General features: G+C 40.8%; 1 protein-coding gene across 1 annotated transcript in view; it reads right to left on the reverse strand.

Annotated features, from left to right (window-relative positions):
* The window catches only part of LOC104082042 (neuroendocrine convertase 2-like), a gene marked incomplete at its 3' end in the record, with an annotated part of 60,865 nt that overhangs the window by 27,311 nt on the left and 15,974 nt on the right, over positions 1 to 17,580 (reverse strand). Inside the window, exons 3-4 of the mRNA XM_009585000.1 lie at positions 2,835 to 2,948; positions 1,039 to 1,147 (exon numbers count right to left, since the gene is read on the reverse strand). Of these exons, the coding sequence (XP_009583295.1) occupies positions 1,039 to 1,147; positions 2,835 to 2,948 (223 nt within the window). The remainder of the gene's footprint in view (positions 1 to 1,038; positions 1,148 to 2,834; positions 2,949 to 17,580) is intronic.

Here is a 17,580-nt window from a genome sequence, read left to right on the forward strand (position 1 = left end):
CGGTAGACAGACAACAGAAGTCTCAATGAAGAATCATGTTATTCAGGTGCTCTCTTCCAGAGTTACTAGAAGTGAATATAAGGCAACTTACCCCCTTCTCTAAAAGCTGTATCTGATGGGCCAGCTTTATTTGACCTGAAGCTCAAATAGTTTGTCATCAGCCCCATCACAGTCATGCCTCGCTATTCTGAAAGCTAAGTCCTGCCTCTGTGGGATCAGTGAAATTGTGATTTCTCATGACATCACATGAGAGATCATCTCTCACGTGAGATGGATCTCTCATCAATATACAAATGCCTGAGTCTACTTTTTTACTTCCACAAAAACCTTGTCTTAGGAGTAAGCAGATGAGGAACAGAAGTAAGTGAGGACAGATCTCAGTTGATCCTAGAAAACATATGTGGATCCAGACATTCTATTTATTTATTTTTAACATTATTCAGTCACCATAAAAGGAAAACATTCAAAATTTAGCCCAAAGAAAAGCGTTGAGAGACTGCACAGAATTCCTGTATTTCAGCAAGGAACCCATGAATAGAACAGCTGTGACTTCAACTGTACCTTTTATCTTGATCTTCCCTGAACTTAGCGTCAAATTAGTAATATTTTTAATATGCAGGTCTTTATTGACATTCAGCATGAAAGTGTTTAATTACTTCAGCTATCAAATATGACTTTGAGAATAATGTAACCCAGAAAACGTTTTCTTAAGTACTTTTTGCATAGCAATTACATCCCCCAGTCAGTGCCTACAGAAGTCAAGGGGAGTCTTTCCTTTGGCTTAATGGCCATTATAGCATGCCCTGGAAGATATCTGAGTGGTAATTGCAAGCTACTTGCAATGCTTGGATATCCATGCTTCAGTATCCCTAATGAAGTCTTTATAACATATTTTCCCTGAAGATCTCAAAGTCTTTATGGAGGCTGGTAGTCTCACTACTATAAGCAATCCATTATTACTTTTTAATCTTTTTTTGACTTTGATTACATGGAAAAAGCTACTTAAAAATACTAAATTAGCATGCAGTCTTCACTCACCATCATCCATAATTCCTATGGTAACTCCCTTCCCCGTGTATCCCAGCTCCCATGCTTCAGCTACATTAAGGTCAAGGCCAGGAGTCCCATCTGCTTGACCAGTGTTAATCTAATACATCAGTGAAAAAGGAAGAATAGCTTTTTTACTTAATAGATAAAGTAATAGTGGCATGTTTCCACAGCCACTGAATTTTTATTGATATCTTTGCATGTATCTTTGGTATGGCAAACACATGCCATTTGCTTTGGAGTACACATCTGTACCTAATCATATTGACTGCAATAATGCAGTGGTAAAACGGGGCGGGGGGGAAAAAAAACCCTGGGAAATTCACTTCTTTGTGGTTTACAAGATTTGATTAAACACTGAATCTTTTGGAGCCAAAAAAAGGACTTTTCTACTTAAGCGTGTGAGGGCAGTGGGTCAATTCAAACAAAAGTTAGATCAATCGATTTTACAGAGGACTTTTTTTATGTGCAGGAAATGCTTTTTTCTTGAAAGCAAGGATCTATTGAAATTCATGATCATGGTTTTAGTACCAGCAACAACTTCTTTGATAACCAAGTTAGCCCTTCTTTAAGCAGAAAAGTTCACTAGATGAACTTCAAGGGTCCTTTCCAACCTTGTGTGTGTGATTCTATGGTTCTGCAGTACAGGCAACCCCTTGTATCTTCAGGCATTACTCATGTTCACCAACCTTATTTGCAAATTTCTCAAGTTCTGTGGGAAAAATAGTATGGCTTTTCCTGTTCAGAATTTTTTTCAATTTTGTGTCAGACGCATCTCATTTCAAAACACATTTTAGTGTATTTTATAATCTAAAAAATGTATAGCTTCATAAAAATTTTGTTATTTTTATCACCGCAAAATTTTGATTGAAGTACCAGAAAGAAGTGAATTAATCCACACTTTAGTTTATCGCCTCACCAAAGATGAAGTCTCAATTCATGCTAATGTGCCCCCATTCATCTGAAAACTCTTGTCTTAGAGAAAAAAAAAAAACCAAAATAGCCATATTGGATGGATTCATAAGACATAAGAAATGGATTAAAAGGAAAGAGAATAAGAAACATTATTCTTAAGCAAAAAGACCCTTCTTAAGTTAACAAGGCAGTACTGCATTTACTAAGTATTTTATCATAAATAGGTTGCAATATTAAAACTGACTGGAATTACTTTATCAGCTTTTTAAATAGAAAAATATCATTCTGGCAACTTTTATGTAAAAAATTAATTTTTCTTTCATGACTAAAGACTTCTCCCTATAAAATATGACACATTAAAAATGAAACAATTTAGCAAAATGTTAATTTCTTTTGACATTAGCTTAAGCCAAAATTCATCAGTTTTCAGCTTTTGATAGATGAAAATCAATTAATATTCAAATTTCTATAAGAAAAGAAAAACCTCAACTTTTTCTAGCCAGTGCACTAGAACTTTTTGTTATAATTCTATAACAATATTTTACCTGGCAACAGCTCAAACACATGATTCATATGCAGTTTTAGGGGTCACATCAGCACACAAGGAATGCCCACAGGACACCAATACAGTTCTCTTTCAAGCCTTCTAAGGATCTTTCCGTTGACTGAAATGAAATTTAGCTCTTGAAATGTGCTGGGTCTTCCCAGCATTAAAGAGGTACAGTTAAAAACAACAGCACAGAGCCTTGGATCCACTCCCAAGTTCTTGTGACATATTTGGAAAGAACTCTTGCAAAACATTGCAACAGCACAGAATGGCTTGAATGCCAGTTATTTAGTTATGATTACTGTGATTTTCTTTCAAAACTTACCAGGTACCATTGCTTTGTAAATAAAGGATCATTCATGTTGATGTCAATGTCATTGATGTCTCTATATCCTCGCTTCCTTCTGCTGAAGCCTTCCTGTTGCACAGCTTTCTTTACCTGGAAGGATTAATTTTTACATCTTTAGCTCAAGAGTCTTAACCACTTAACAGATGCAAAGATTTTTTTAGCCTTGTTTTCATGACAGATAAGGATTATGAAATCACATTATTTGTGTCCGTGTCATTCATTTGCAAATTCTAAACCTGTGGCTGATTTCAGTCAAAATTTGCAAAGATGTAGAGAGCTCAAGGACTAGTACAGTGGCTACGTGGGAGAGAGACACCCAGAAGTGTCCTATCTGGAGAAAAGCTACAGCTTGAACATGTTTTAGATACCTGAGAATTTGCATAAGGAAGAGCCTCTATTCAGGTATCATTAGTGTCATGGATCTTCTTGCCATACTTCTCTTTTTCATAGCCGCCAATACCAAAACGCTGTTGTTATTAGAAGCTAAAATTATTTAACTAATTCCCAATGTCACTGTTCCAAGCTACAGGCATTTGATAAAATGAGGATGCAGGTCTCGACCACGCTTTTGCTTTTTCAGATTTTTCTCCAGGGCATTTTCAGAGTATTAGATAGCCTTTCCTTGCAAAGAGATTTGCTGGGAGAAAAATATGTGGGGTTGTGTGCATTCATCATATTCCTGAGGTTCTCAAAAAACACATCTTGTAGAGCGATCTACTTTCAGGGATTATCTTTGTAATAAACAAGTGATAAATAAATACATTGGCAAGAAAAACTAAATGGCAAAAAAGCCACTAAACTGACCAGACAGGCTAAAGCGTAAAATATAAAAATACTGGTTATGAAACACAAGTAGCCATAGTTTTTTAGAGAGCCTTTCCTTTATGCACAGCAAATCCACAAACACATTTAACTAAGCACTGTAGAAAACAAGAAAAGTTAGACACAAAATTATCTTTGGAGGCAGGAACTACACGTCAGACCATAATAATCTTATTTGTACCCATGTAAAAGAGCACTCCTAAAGGAGATCACTGAACAGTTGTAATTGTTGTTACAGTATGTGCTAACACATTTCTAGACCTTGTAGAAGTGCTGTCAAGTTTGGCATACTCTCTTTGTACTCTTTAGCCTAACAACGGGAACCAAGATAGTCCCAGCATTTAATGGAGGGGAAGAGGGGCGGGGGGGGGCAATCTAGCCCTCTTGATCAAAGAGGAATGCTTAAAACCATGAACTAAGTACACCCTGAGGTGCAGCAAGAGGGCAGCAAACCCCTTAACATTTCCTTAGGCATTTTCTTAAAAAAAATGCATAGTTATTAAATAAATCTATTAACTCGGAGAACCACTTCTACATGTGTAGCTTTGGCATTTCTGATTAAGACGACGTATACAGGAGTTACACTGCTGTGTCGCAGTAACTCATGTAGTGTCAGTCAAAATCAACAGAGGAGAAATTCATCCAAAGGCTAAATCAGATCTTAGGTCAGGTGAGTCATTCTTGGTGGTGTCCTTCTGTCTCCGTTAATTAAAGCAGGAGACTCAAAAGACAGTACTCAGTGCGGTGCCTAAGGCTGAGATGAAACTGGGATCTAACTGATGGGAGCTAAAAGCCATTTTCCTCACAGTTATATTGCTTCATTATAACCCTGAAAACCTAGTGAGCAGGATGGGGCAGCATGCCCTGAAAAGGCAGTATCAAATGTTTCTAAAAATCTACTTGCATGAATTCTAACTCCTTAATTAAAGGTACCAAATGATAAAATATTTAATTGGTAGGTGCTTTCATTTATACATGTGTTTCCATTACTTGTGCAGGTTCATTAACAGTGGAGCAGATTGAAAAGAAAGAAAAAAACTAATACAAAATAAGCTGGAAAGAGGACAGGGATTAAGTAGGACCCATACGAGGTGTACTTAGTGGCACCAGGTATCTGAACACAGTAACGAAAGGTATAAGCACACTGTTTGGTACCTCTAAGATACGGCTCAGTGATGCCATGGAGACAACAGAGCAATCCCCTGTCATTGTGCCTTCCTCCGTTACCCCCCCTGCCTCTCTGCTTGCGACTGCAAACCCCGAGCTGTCACCACAGAAAATAATTACGAACAGAAGCCAACCCTCACTTAGAGGGATGCCAGAGAAAAAGATTGCATGTGTTTGTGCTCCCACGCAAGCTTGCTGGCTCTGCAGGACCTGCTGCATTAAGGCACTGAATTAGGATTTAGTACAAAAGGATTTCTACTAATTAAAAAGCAATGCTTCGGAGCCCTGGCTTTTCTTTAAGACAACCCAGAGGAAGCGGGGGAGCAATTTGCAGAAATAGCACAGGCTGGTTTCCCTCTTCAGGATCACCTCATTTGTCTGATTTGTTCCATCTTCACAATAAAACATAATTTATTTTTGAATTATATTATATTACATTATATTATAATTTCCTGAGACAAGGAAATATACCCCTCAAGGAGGTATAGCCTCCTCTGAACTCAAACCACTCCGTAGGCTGTTTTCTGGATGTTTTACACGGAGAAAAGGCGTACAGGATGTTACCATCCACAGAGGTAACAGTCTCAGAAATTCTGAGGCCTCTTTTTCACTGCAGAAACAAGGAGTTTTTCCTCGTGTTCAGTAATGATGGTAACTTTTACAATCGCATCCAGAAAAGATTAGGCACTTCTGTCATAAAATGAGTTGAAAGGTTTGGGTAAGGCCTTGGTAACTTCTCACTTACATAAGCTACAAATTGCCTCATTCAGTTGCCTGGTATAACCCTGCACGAAGAAAGAACTTGCCTTTCTCCTGATGAAAATGCATCTAGAAAGCAATGATCCCAAGATCAGATAACATCCATATATTCCAGAAAAAAAAAACCCCAATAGAACAAACTTGTCATTGGAAAAGAATGATGCAAATCTAATTATTTGAGTGGAGAATTACCCATTTAGGGCTGCAGATAGCTGACTCAGGAGAATCCTAGTCTTCTTGCCAACTAGGTATCTGCATGACAAAAATGGTGTTTTTCCAAAGCTGGAAACTTGTGCTTTCATTCCATACCATACCCATGCATGTCTAGATCGGGAGAGGGACCACATCCGATTCTGCTTCTATCTTACGGTTTTCTTCTTAAAGAAGAGCAGGCCTGCCTGTGACATCAGTAACATAAATGCACTGAGTATCACGTCGCAGGTAGTATGTTTCAAACACACATACAAGAGAGAACATCTTTGCATGTGCAGTGGTAGAAGATCGTTGGAAAACATTCTGATCTTATAACAGCCATAATCCCACATACTTGTGTCAAGTTCAGACCTGGAATCCAGCCCTCAATCCAACGCACAATGCAACCTCATGCCATCTTTTAAATACTTGTTTCTCTAACTGAAGCAGGAAAAACAGCGTTCGTAAGACTCAGGCTTCTGATAATTGCATCTCTAAATGATTTGAGCCTGTGAAGCATGATACTTACTAGAACCTAGTGAAGAAACGAGATTTTCTTACTAAAATAGCATGAATTTTACTGTCTCAAAATTAGTCTTATTTATCAGCAATAACAGCCTTTTTAAAATTTAATTCTTAATTCATTTATTCCTTCTTCATTAGGATACAGGATTACGTAGAGAGCAACATCTGAGCATCTACTTTATTAGCATGTGACTAAATAATGTAAAAGTTACTAGCTGTGTTGTAATCAGAATGAAGGTCATGTATCAAGGATGGATGATAAGATCCTTACAAGGAAAAAAGGTTCAAGTATTGATTTTTAATATACTCGTACTTACGCATGGCGCATAAAGTCACTTGGATGATAATAAACCAGCAGGATACTGATGCAGAACAAATTAACAAAATAATCAATTGACTGCAATACTGCTCCGGGAGGGCCAGAAACCATAGCACTCTAACTGTGCTCTGTGCTCCTGTGAATGCCAAGATAATCAGCTCCTCATTTTGACGGAACAGGGTTAATTGTACTGGTGAGCTCCTGCAGTTAAATGACTCTGTTATATTGAGCATAAATGACAGATTTACTAAATTATACCAGCGGGTGGACAAAAGTGGAACAGTACACACAACACCCAACCTCAAGAATCAGGAACTTCAAAACAGGAGAATTCAGGCCAAATTCCAGAGGAAAAAGGCAGTCCCACTTATGACATATAGTAGGCATGGCTTGCATGGCTTTTTCAAAAAAAACATAGCAGTGAGATGATCAACCAGCGGAAGCAGTGGTTCTTTTTCTTCTAAAGCCTCAGGGTCAACACAGGTCTGCTCCTGAAGGTGAAGTAAGAAGTTGGAAAGTGCTGGCCTGTATTTCTGAATAAGTCAGGCTGATGGTTAGACTTGGGCCCTGTGAATTGTACTGAAGATCAGTCTCCCATGAAGGTGGTTTGGAACAGTGTGTCCAGATGCATGAAGGCATCGTCAAATAAACCACCTTCAGCTAGTGGAAAGCTGTCCCGACTGTTGCTATCATTGATTTCTGATATCCAAAGAAACACGATGGCAACAAAAGATGGAGGCAGAAAAGTTCAAGTGAGCCAGAGTGAAACACACCCCTAAGTCTCTTTAAAAAGTAACAAGAATTGGCTATCAAGCACCTACAGAAACTTTTCAGGGTCTTATCCACAAACGACAACCCCTCTGCTCCCCAACCCCGTACAGAGTTAGTAAGTGAGCGCATCTTTTTCACCTCTGATTTCTGTCTAAGTAAACAGAAAGACATTTAATTCTACTGTCCACTCCATCCACATAACATAGAAGAGATATGCCTGTTAGGAGGCTGGAGGTGCACTGATCCCATTCACAGAGTACACACTCATCACCCCTATTGTCCGACAGCTGCTTGCTGGTAAGAAGCTCTGAAGATGTCAGAGAAGAGCACCCATCTCACATTCTTCTACATTTTTATTAAAGCCCTAAAGTAACCAAGTTTTGTGTGACTTTCCACTACAAAATAAAAGGAATAATGCTGATTCTCCTCACTAGTGAAAAGAAAGTACAGATCTACTTGAACTGTAATTAAAGTCAGATGAACTGAACAAAACTGAATCACTTTTAAATGGCAATGGGGACAGCTCATTTCTGCTATTGAACCGATAACCTGGGGTTGTGAGGCTGCTAGACTCCATCCAGCCACGGCAATGCAGAAAATTGATGCCTTTTGTCTTGACATAGATCAGAGAATCATAGAATCATAGAATCATTAAGGTTGGAAAAGACCGCTAAGATCATCAAGTCCAACCGTCAACCCAACACCACCACGCCCACTAAACCATGTCCCTAAGCGCCTCATCTACACATCTTTTAAATACTTCCAGGGATGGTGACTCCACCACTTCCCTGGGCAGCCTGCTCCAAGGCCTGACCACTCTTTCACTAAAGAAGTTTTCCCTAATGTCCAGTCTAAACCTCCCTTGGCGCAACTTGAGGCCATTTCCTCTCGTCCTATCGCTGGTTACTTGGGAGAAGAGACCGCCCCCCACCTCGCTACAACCTCCTTTCAGGTAGTTGTAGAGCGCGATGAGGTCTCCCCTCAGCCTCCTCTTCTCCAGGCTAAACAGCCCCAGTTCCCTCAGCCGCTCCTCATAAGACTTGTGCTCCAGACCCTTCACCAGCTTCGTTGCCCTTCTCTGTGTATCGCTCTTGTATCGCTCTTGTTTTATACATTTTTAAATGGTTATTTTCATAATGACAAGCATAGACAGGATGAGAATTGCTTTGATTTCTAGGGAAAGTCACATCCACTGCAAAATATGTCCATTTTTCATTGTTCTCAGCCTTCCTTCTACCTTGCTGTTTCTTTTTTGTTTTGTTACTAGTTGAAACAGTGTCACTGGATATCAAGGACCTGCCGGTTCTGGACCAGTCCTAGTTTTCCCCTTTCTCTAACCAGTCCCATTTGCCTCCACAAACACTACTAAGTTTATCTAGACCATCAACAGATACTAAAGCCTCTGGACACTTACGCTGTCCCCAGACATCCCTCTTGGGATGTCTTCTCAGTTTTCCTTGACTCCAGCTGATGCTCTTTGAACATCTTTCCCCTCTCTCCGGATGTGATATTGCAAAAATGCCACACTTCTGGTAGAATAAACCAGGGACAAAATACTGCCACCATTAAACTCTGACTGTTACTGACTGCCTTGCACAGCAAAACCCAGCATAGTTGGGGCTGCTCACCAACTTCTCTGCAACAAACACTGAAAATCACTGTAACACCAGAGGTACAGTCATTTAGGAAACTACCCCAGAAGTTCAGCATCAATCAGACAATAGTAAAATATGAAGGCAAACAGCCTGAACTCAAAGGTTCCACTCAGGCGATTAACCTTTCTTGATGGAAACACAATTTAAAGAACTCATGTTTCAACCAAGTTCATATTTTTTAAAAAAATATGCAAGAACTACTTGCTTCTGCCTTATTTTGTGACCTTTTGTTTTCCCGATATTAGTTCAGTGCTTGGTAAATAAGGAGCTTTCAAAAATAAAAGAAGGGGAAAAGAAATCAATATTTTTGTCCATTTAGCAGGCCTCTCACAGTTCAGTGACATTCAGGAAGCAGTGAGTAAAGAGACAAGGAATCAATGTGTAAGAGGAGGCTGCAGATCATATTCAACCTGCTCAGCTAAGCAATCGATAGCGCTCCTCTAGCTTCTACGTTGAAATGCAAGTGAATTGTTTAGGCTGCAATGTAAAATGAATGCTGAATATGGATGGTCTGCAATGGAAAATGCCCATTTGGTAGAACAGAAATTTTCAGAGGATCTGAAACTCTTTGACAAAGTTTTTTTTGCTCTAGGATAGAATTTATTAAGAGGAAAGACCGAGACAGAGAAAAAGCCCTGGATAACTTGATATGCAGTGTACCGCCTCAAGAACAAGCAAATTGCTTCACACCTCTGCTCTCTCCTCAGTTTGGCGTGACGGCCATATCGGGATCTATATACTATCACAGGTGCTGGCTATTCTAGGAACACTGTTCTTATTTCCAATTTTTTCACTGCTTAGACAAGCCAAAAACAGAGAAGGAAGGTTTCTGAAATCTTAAGAAGTTTCCAAAGGAATGAAAAACCGCTTCTTATTCTACATGGAGAAATTGACATTACACTTTATTGTATATAATGGCAGAAAAGTCAAAGTAATTTATATTTCAAACAATGTCTCATTGCAAGACAGCAGGACAGTCACTTCAGTTACAAAATCAAAGATCTCTGTAAGAAAGAAATTCCCTGGAGATGGGCTACAACTGCACACATTAGTCTCTCCAGTGGATCTGGAGAGACGGCAAACCACAGTGACACTTCACCAGCAGCTTGTGGGTAACTTTTGCACTTCAACGTCTCACCAGTTACACTGGCCACAGAAATGATCAGCCTCTCCAAATCAATCAGAATAACCACCTCTCGGTACAGGTGTAAACAACAGCATGCCTGGTGACAGAAAAGAAAATTGAGCCCCATGCATGTAGGGCACTATCGACTGCAGATCCTCCCTTCTTATGTAAAATCAGTTGCTCTAAGTCACAGCTTTCCCTTCTCTCACATCTCTTGGCCAAGTACTGCAGATATACCTTTCTTAAAACATCATGCTTGGGGGAAAAAAAAAAAGCCACCTTCTTCTTCTTCCTCAACAGTAAAAATCTTTTCATGGAGTGATTTTCGTTTATTACAAAGGCCACCATCAACCTTTGAGGTGATACCCAAAGTAGGTCTAAGTTATATTTGCAGCCTCTCTGCGGTATAAAAGGGTTTTAGTTTAAATGGGAATCAGGCCCAGTTCATCTTTAAGATTGCAAACCTTTTGGCATTGAGACTAGCTTTTGGATATATCTGTGCAGTACAAAGAAGAGAGGTGTTCATATGATGCTGAATCTTCTAATTTAATAATTCCCTCTTTGTCGTCATTTGCTCATTTATAACTTTGGACTGTTTCTTACATTCCTGGGCAGTCTTCCAGCAAAGGACTTTCCTCCTGCTCCACAATAGCTCACTGGTGCTACAAGGAGAGAGGTACTACAGTGTCCACCTTTATATAACCTCCTTTTTAAAGATTCCATTAGTACAGTTGCTGCTTCCACACAAGCGATGAATTTCTGATACATCCCAAGAGAACGGGAGTGCTCATAGGCTAAAGATTCCTCTAACTCTGTTGATTTTAAATTAATTTATTTCATGAAGCAAGTCTCCAGATAAGTGGGGACTGTGTGAAAATATCACTTGGAGAAAAATCTGTTCCGTTTGGTTTGTGTGGGTAGACTCAACTGACAGGTAAAATTATTCTCTTTGTCAAAGCATACCCTTGACCACCCTGATGCAGAAGAGACTTGTTATAAATGTGTGAATATTTGTGCTAATGCCCAAATGCATTTCCAGTCATAAAGCATAATTTATAGCAGCTTTACCTCTAACTTCATGCATTTTCTTTCTGAATATGCCAGTTTTCTTTACAGACATTACATTTAAGTGTACTGCATATATACAGACTGGAAGAGACTTGCAATATGCCTGTGTAGGTATGCATCATCATTTAGGGAAACTGAGTCAGCAGAGGACAAGACCTTAAAGTAACTCTACAGCATGCGCTGAAAATAAACCCCCTAGTCTCCAAAGTGGTTCTGCACTTAAAAGCTGGCTTCTGACCTGTGCTATAACTCATCATACTTCCACTTAATTCTCCACAACCTCCTTCCCACTCAAATTTCATCTAATAGCTCATCATTTGCCTTGAAACATCTGGTTGGAAAAACACAATTCACATTTTCTCTCATGGAATTACTGGCACAGATTAGCCCCTTCCCACGTTAACAGTAAATACGCCATAATGTCACGCTCATTGAAGAACTGCATGTTGCCCCATCCTTTACGTAATTTATTTTGCTTTCCGTGTGTACTCCTCCTCCTTCTAAACAGCTTCTAAGTCAAAAAATTAAGCATTTTTATACAGCTGCCCCCCAAGCCCAGTGACAGCGTTCAGTCACGGTAACAGCGGTGGGAGCTGTTTGAGGTTCCTCTCTCACGCAGTGGGACTTAAGAGTAAAAGTTTACTTCAGCTTCCTCTGCTGTTTATGCCCTTCCAAGCAGATGGGTCCCACTGGATCCAGTGACAGTGAAAAATTTTCATACAAAAGTTTTGCCAGAATCTCAGCTGAAGAGCAACTTCCCAGAATAAAAATGGTATCATGGCACTAGGAGGGAAGGCAGGCAGAGTAATGTCAGTGCCATTGTCCTACATACACTGCATGAACCAAGCTGAAAATCAATTTCATTTAAATTCATTTAAGAAAGTCTGAATTAAAGCAGTTACTTAAAACTAGCTGTGGGTCCTCAAAACCTGGACTCTTGAGGTGACAGTGAAGAAAAGGTTGGCTCCATCACACAGAATCCAGGCTTTCCCAAACCTGGGTTCAGAAAGGGCACAAGTGCCTTTTGATTTCTTTTTCTTGGCGCAACTCTGTGAGTACCCTACCGAATACAATCCTTCTCTTTTGTAACCTATTCTGCACTGTCATTGTTCAAAACAATTTTTCCTTTCCCTATTTCTTCTGCTCTGTGAGCAAATGATGCAGTTGGAATCTGGGGAGAATGTCTCCTGAAGAGGCATCTCCTTCAGTTAATGTCAAAGGGAGCACCCCTGCGTAGACAGAAGAGGCCATCACAAATGGCCACTTACTCTTCTTGCGGCATCTTCTGCGGTCTCTGTTCTGACTCAGTCCCCACAGCACCATGCAGGCAGGTTGCTAGCGCCGATTACTGCCCACTGCTGTCAACACCTCCCCAGCCAGGTGGTAATGACATCTGCAGAAGGCCCATTTAGCTTTAATAAAAAACAAAGCCTATTTTTACAAAGCTGTCTGCCTGGAGTGATACAGCAACAACCGCCAAAAAGTCTAAGCTTATTCTAATATTTCAAACCTGCAATACTTAAACTTCAAGGTTCGCATGAGCGGTAGTGATATATTAGTGAGCCTTTCTTATCCATTTTTAACGCCTTCAGAGCTCTGTTGCTATCTCAGTGGAGATGAGATATAGAATTGCAAACCGCTGATCTTCCTAAAGTGCTGCCTGGTGGGAATTACATGGGCTGTACAATGTCTTCTCTCAGGAAATTTCATAACTAGAAGCCAGACACAAAACAGAAGCCTTAACAATCTTATGACAGAGGGAAAACCGCAATTATGCTGCTGCTCACATTCACGTATCTGCTCATGCACCCATGAGCAAAGTGGTTGTTTATAGCACAGCTACTTCTTTATTCTATTACCATAAATACACTAGACAGAAAAGACAAGGGAGCTTGCTCCCATGCATGCCTTTCCCAGCCCAGTAGGAAGCAACTGATGATTTGTATTGATCGCGCTGTACACTGTAAAGGTTGCAATTGCATTTCTTCAGCTCCTAGATTTAGAGGTTTATGGATCCCCGTCACAAAGCACGTTAATAAAATCAGCAGAGGATTATGTATCACTGCTGTACAGCATTGGGTTAGCAGCGTATAGCTGCCAGGGACAGGCCATCTGCCACAGAGGAAGCATCAAAACAGAACAGTTTCTACAGAACAACTTCTGTATCAAGAAAGAAAAGTAGGAAAAGCTGGGAAATAAGGGATTGGTTTACAAAAAGGAAAGAAACAGCCCGTGTCCTATAATTCTGTCCTTTACCCAAATCAGATTTTAATTCGGTACTTCCAAAGGACTGACCTTGATCCTTGTTCACGACACGCTGTATGTCAGAATCCTTTCTTTTAATCTTCAAATGTTCTCCTTCAATTCCTGCAACGGAGCTGGCAGAGAGCGCAGTTGCAGAGCTCCCTGGTGCCCGGCACCGTGGGAGAGAGCATGGCCAAGGCAGAGAGATACACATCAGGGCACTTTTCTACAGCTCTTTTCTTGACAAGAAAGTCACCAGGACACAAGCGATTTGGCAAAGGGATCACATCTAGCGTGAGACTGTAGGCAGGAGACCTAACACAGAGCAGTGGTGGGGTCAACAAAGTGGGGAAGAGATGCCATGCTGGGGCACAGAGCCGGCCCCAACATAACAAAGCACATAGAAAATTAGCAGGAAAGGAAAAACCTGTGAAACTGAGACAAGTATTAATACGCTCAAGAGTTTATCCCAGCTGAAACTCTCCTTAGCTCATCACGGAGACAGCGCAGTACAAGGCACAGAAGTGTGGTCTGAATATTCCTTATGGGTTTTCTCAACAACCCCCTTAGCAGAGCGGCTTTTTCTATCCCTGTCCCACTGGCTGCTGGCCAAGTCTCTCTCCAAAACACATCCGCACAATTAAAATTATTTTCAAAAATCTTAGAAACAAAGAGGTTTCTGCCTTGATTTCAAGGGACCAGAACATCCAATTGCTTCAGATTTGTCACAGGCCCCTCTATTTATCCACTGCCTAGAGCAATGAAAACTGGCCCCTAAAGACTACAAAACTCATTAATTGGAGTTGTAAGTGCACTAGCAGGGATTTTGGTGCCAGAATGTTCCCTTGTCCCCACTGGGTCAGAGCACAGGCTGGTTTAAATGAAGTGATAAAATGATCATCCTGCTGCAAATTATTTGAACTATTGCTGCTTTTTTAGCCAGGAATGAGGGAGTATCTTTTCAGTTCAGTTATTAGCATAAAATAATTAGACTTTGGAGTATGTTTTCCTCCCAGTGCACATACATAATTTGCATCAGTATTAATAGGAACCTCTCTATTCACACTCATTGAAACGAGGCTGTACCCCAAGGGACTGAGAAAGACTAAACCCTATACATGCTTTTGCTTATGACCGAAGATTTCCATACACTCCTGTAAACTGCTATCCTCATTATATACTTCTTGCTCTTCCTGGTTTACTTCCATTGAGACAAGTGTTTAGCAAATCATGGAAGAAAATCATTTGCTCAGGCTTCACACAGGAGGCAATCAAAAAAGACGCACGCAAATTGTATGGAAATCGCTCTTTGTGTCCAAACTTGGAGACAAGAAAAGCTTCCTTGATGAAATCACATTTCTTTGGTATGAAAAGTGATGAATCTCTGCTTAATACTAACAGCGCCTGCTGCAGGCACGTTTAGGGGCTCTTCATAGTCCCAAAATGCCAGCATTAACCTGTGTTACAGCAAGCTCTGAAGAAGTGGCTTGAGACTACCAGTACTTCACAGAGTAACGAAAAGGAGATCTGGCGAAATAAACTGCTACAGCAGGAGGACTGACTTTATGGCAGTTTGAACAGATGCCTAGATTGAGATATAAAGTCCCGCGTGTCTTGGGCCACTGCAGTCTGAAGAAGTGTAAAACATGCTGTGCTAAATGACAGAATCATGGCCTTGGCAAGCTGTTGACAACGCAATGATGTCAGAGATGATGTCCTTTGTTCTGGGCCTTGCCTTTAAGAGCGAGGTGAGCTGTACCTATGAATGACCATCGCGAAAGCAAAATGACGAACAACGAAGTGCTGCCAAAGATATAGCGGAATTATGTAAGGGATGAAACTGCCAAAGCCTTGGCTCAAAATGTCATTTTATGAGACTGAGGGTAACAACAGCATTCTGCAAAATGGGGAAACCTGAACAAAAAGTAGGAAAAAAAAGCTGAAAAGGACTGAAAATTACCATCCTCTCTACTGGGTAGGGCCCCTTATCGTTGCTCACTTCCCTTTCAGGAAGGGCCAACCCAGTTTAAATTATTCCCTCGTTTCATCTCGCCACATGCCACTCTGGACTGAATTGCAAATGAGATCAGGGAAATGTTCTAGCTTAGAAACATTTTTTTTAAATGCAGTCATATTCCCTATACCAACACCAGCTATCCCTGCAACAAGAAAAGTGGGAATGGTGTCAGAGGAACAAACAGTGAGGACAGAGGAGGCAGGAATACCTAAACTCAGGAACACCACCGAGAAAAACATGAGGTGAAACCACCACAGTGGAACAACAGTGCACATTTGGTATTAGCTTCTTGGCTGAGATTCAATTCTCCAGAAGTGCAGAGACCCAGGTTCCACCTCCTCTTGCCCAAGGACAAATACAGACTCACTCCATTCATTGCAGTGAAATTACTTCAGATTTTCACTGCTGCAAATTGGAGAAACATCTCTCTCTTGTGTTTAACACTATCCCTGTGAGGAGAAAAACTGTTAAAAGCCTCCCTCTGGTTGAACCCAAGTTCAAACTTGCTGGGCTGAACTTGTGAGGACAAATTATTATTCGTTGCTTCAGGGAAGAACGTCTGTTTCCAAAGAAGTAACCAAATCAGAATACGCAACCCACTGGTGAGGAAAAGGCGCTGAGATACTGAGGAGGAATGAGTAAGTAGCGGTGCCCAGAGGAGGTGCATACTATGAAGCCAGAGCAGCATGCAGAGCCTGGTGAATCAGTATGCTTGGGCTCTGCAAGCAGCAACGGCATATGGACATGGCCTGGAGACCTCCTAGTGCAGGTGCACTGCTGGTGCACCTCATAAGTGGTGGCTCACAGCTGGCTCCTCTCCAGCATTTCCATCTCGGACCTTGTGGAGGGTCAGCATAAGTGCCCGCGTCCAATTCCACAGAAATACTGAAAAACTCCCAGTGTGATCCCCACCTGAGGCATGCGTTGTTCCTTATGCTTCTCCTCCCTCCCATTTAAGGCAGGTACCCTCTTCCTCCACAGGTGCCTAAAGGTGATGAAAACCATTCCCTTTATCATAACTCACAAAACAGGCAATGTTTAGAGAGGAAGAAAGCACAAGCTCCTCATACCTTACACAAGCATGCAACTGAGGTCATGGTTTGGTCAGGGATGAAGGAAGCAGATGGTTATTTTGTTTGTTTTTCCTTGAGATCTGTTATGAAAACAGAGTCCTGGAAAGCTACTGTGTTGTCCAGTAAAAACTTATCTGAGGTCCTTATAGAAAATATGGCTGAAAAGAAAAAAAAAAAAAATCTCTTTCCTGTTGTCAACCTTCACAACAAAAAATAAAGGCAGAACTGATAAAAGTTCTCTCCTATTCCCCGCTCTCAATTTAACTCAGGACTTGAGAAAAAAAATCACATAAATCTCAAGGAAATCATTCATCATGTCTTTCATCAAAATCACTAGTTCCTCTAGTCAAGGTGGGTAGCTGCTGTTTCAATAGGCAAAACATATTAAAAGAGGTTTCAGATCACCTCACAAAGGGGACAAAAACTATATATCATTTCATTCCGCAGCTCCATCTGAGGGTAATGTGCTCAAAGAAGACAGCACCTCAGCCTGGAGGCAGTGCTGCAGTTTGGGATCAGAGCTAAGAAGATGCCTTGTCCTGGTGTTCTACTGATGCTCCTGGCAGTTGGGGCAGGAGAACTGAAAGGAGCTAAATGTCAGCTTCCTACCTGCAGAGACCCAAGAGAGCTCTGATTTCCATGAGCAAATATTATAATAAAAACCATGCAACACCTACGCAACTCTAATTGCTAAGAAACCACTGATACATCTCTCTGACAAACCATACCTTCCCCAGCCAATCAATACGTATTTGGGATCAGTAGTATAGCCTAAAGTGGGTCTAAAGTAGGTCTAAATTAGCACAAAGACACACGATTCCCTGCCTTTCTGCTTCTTTCCATCTAAAAATGCAAAGGCAGAGGGGTGTTGGATTCTACCTTCTAGGAAATGCTGCACCTCTGTATTTTAAATGTATAAACTGCAGCATGTTCAGTCAAGTAACTTGTGCATAGTTTATGCAAAACATTAGTTGCTTATTGGAC

The sequence above is a fragment of the Fulmarus glacialis genome, unplaced genomic scaffold (genome assembly GCF_000690835.1).
Source record: "Fulmarus glacialis isolate BGI_N327 unplaced genomic scaffold, ASM69083v1 scaffold11679, whole genome shotgun sequence".
Lineage (NCBI taxonomy): Eukaryota > Metazoa > Chordata > Aves > Procellariiformes > Procellariidae > Fulmarus > Fulmarus glacialis.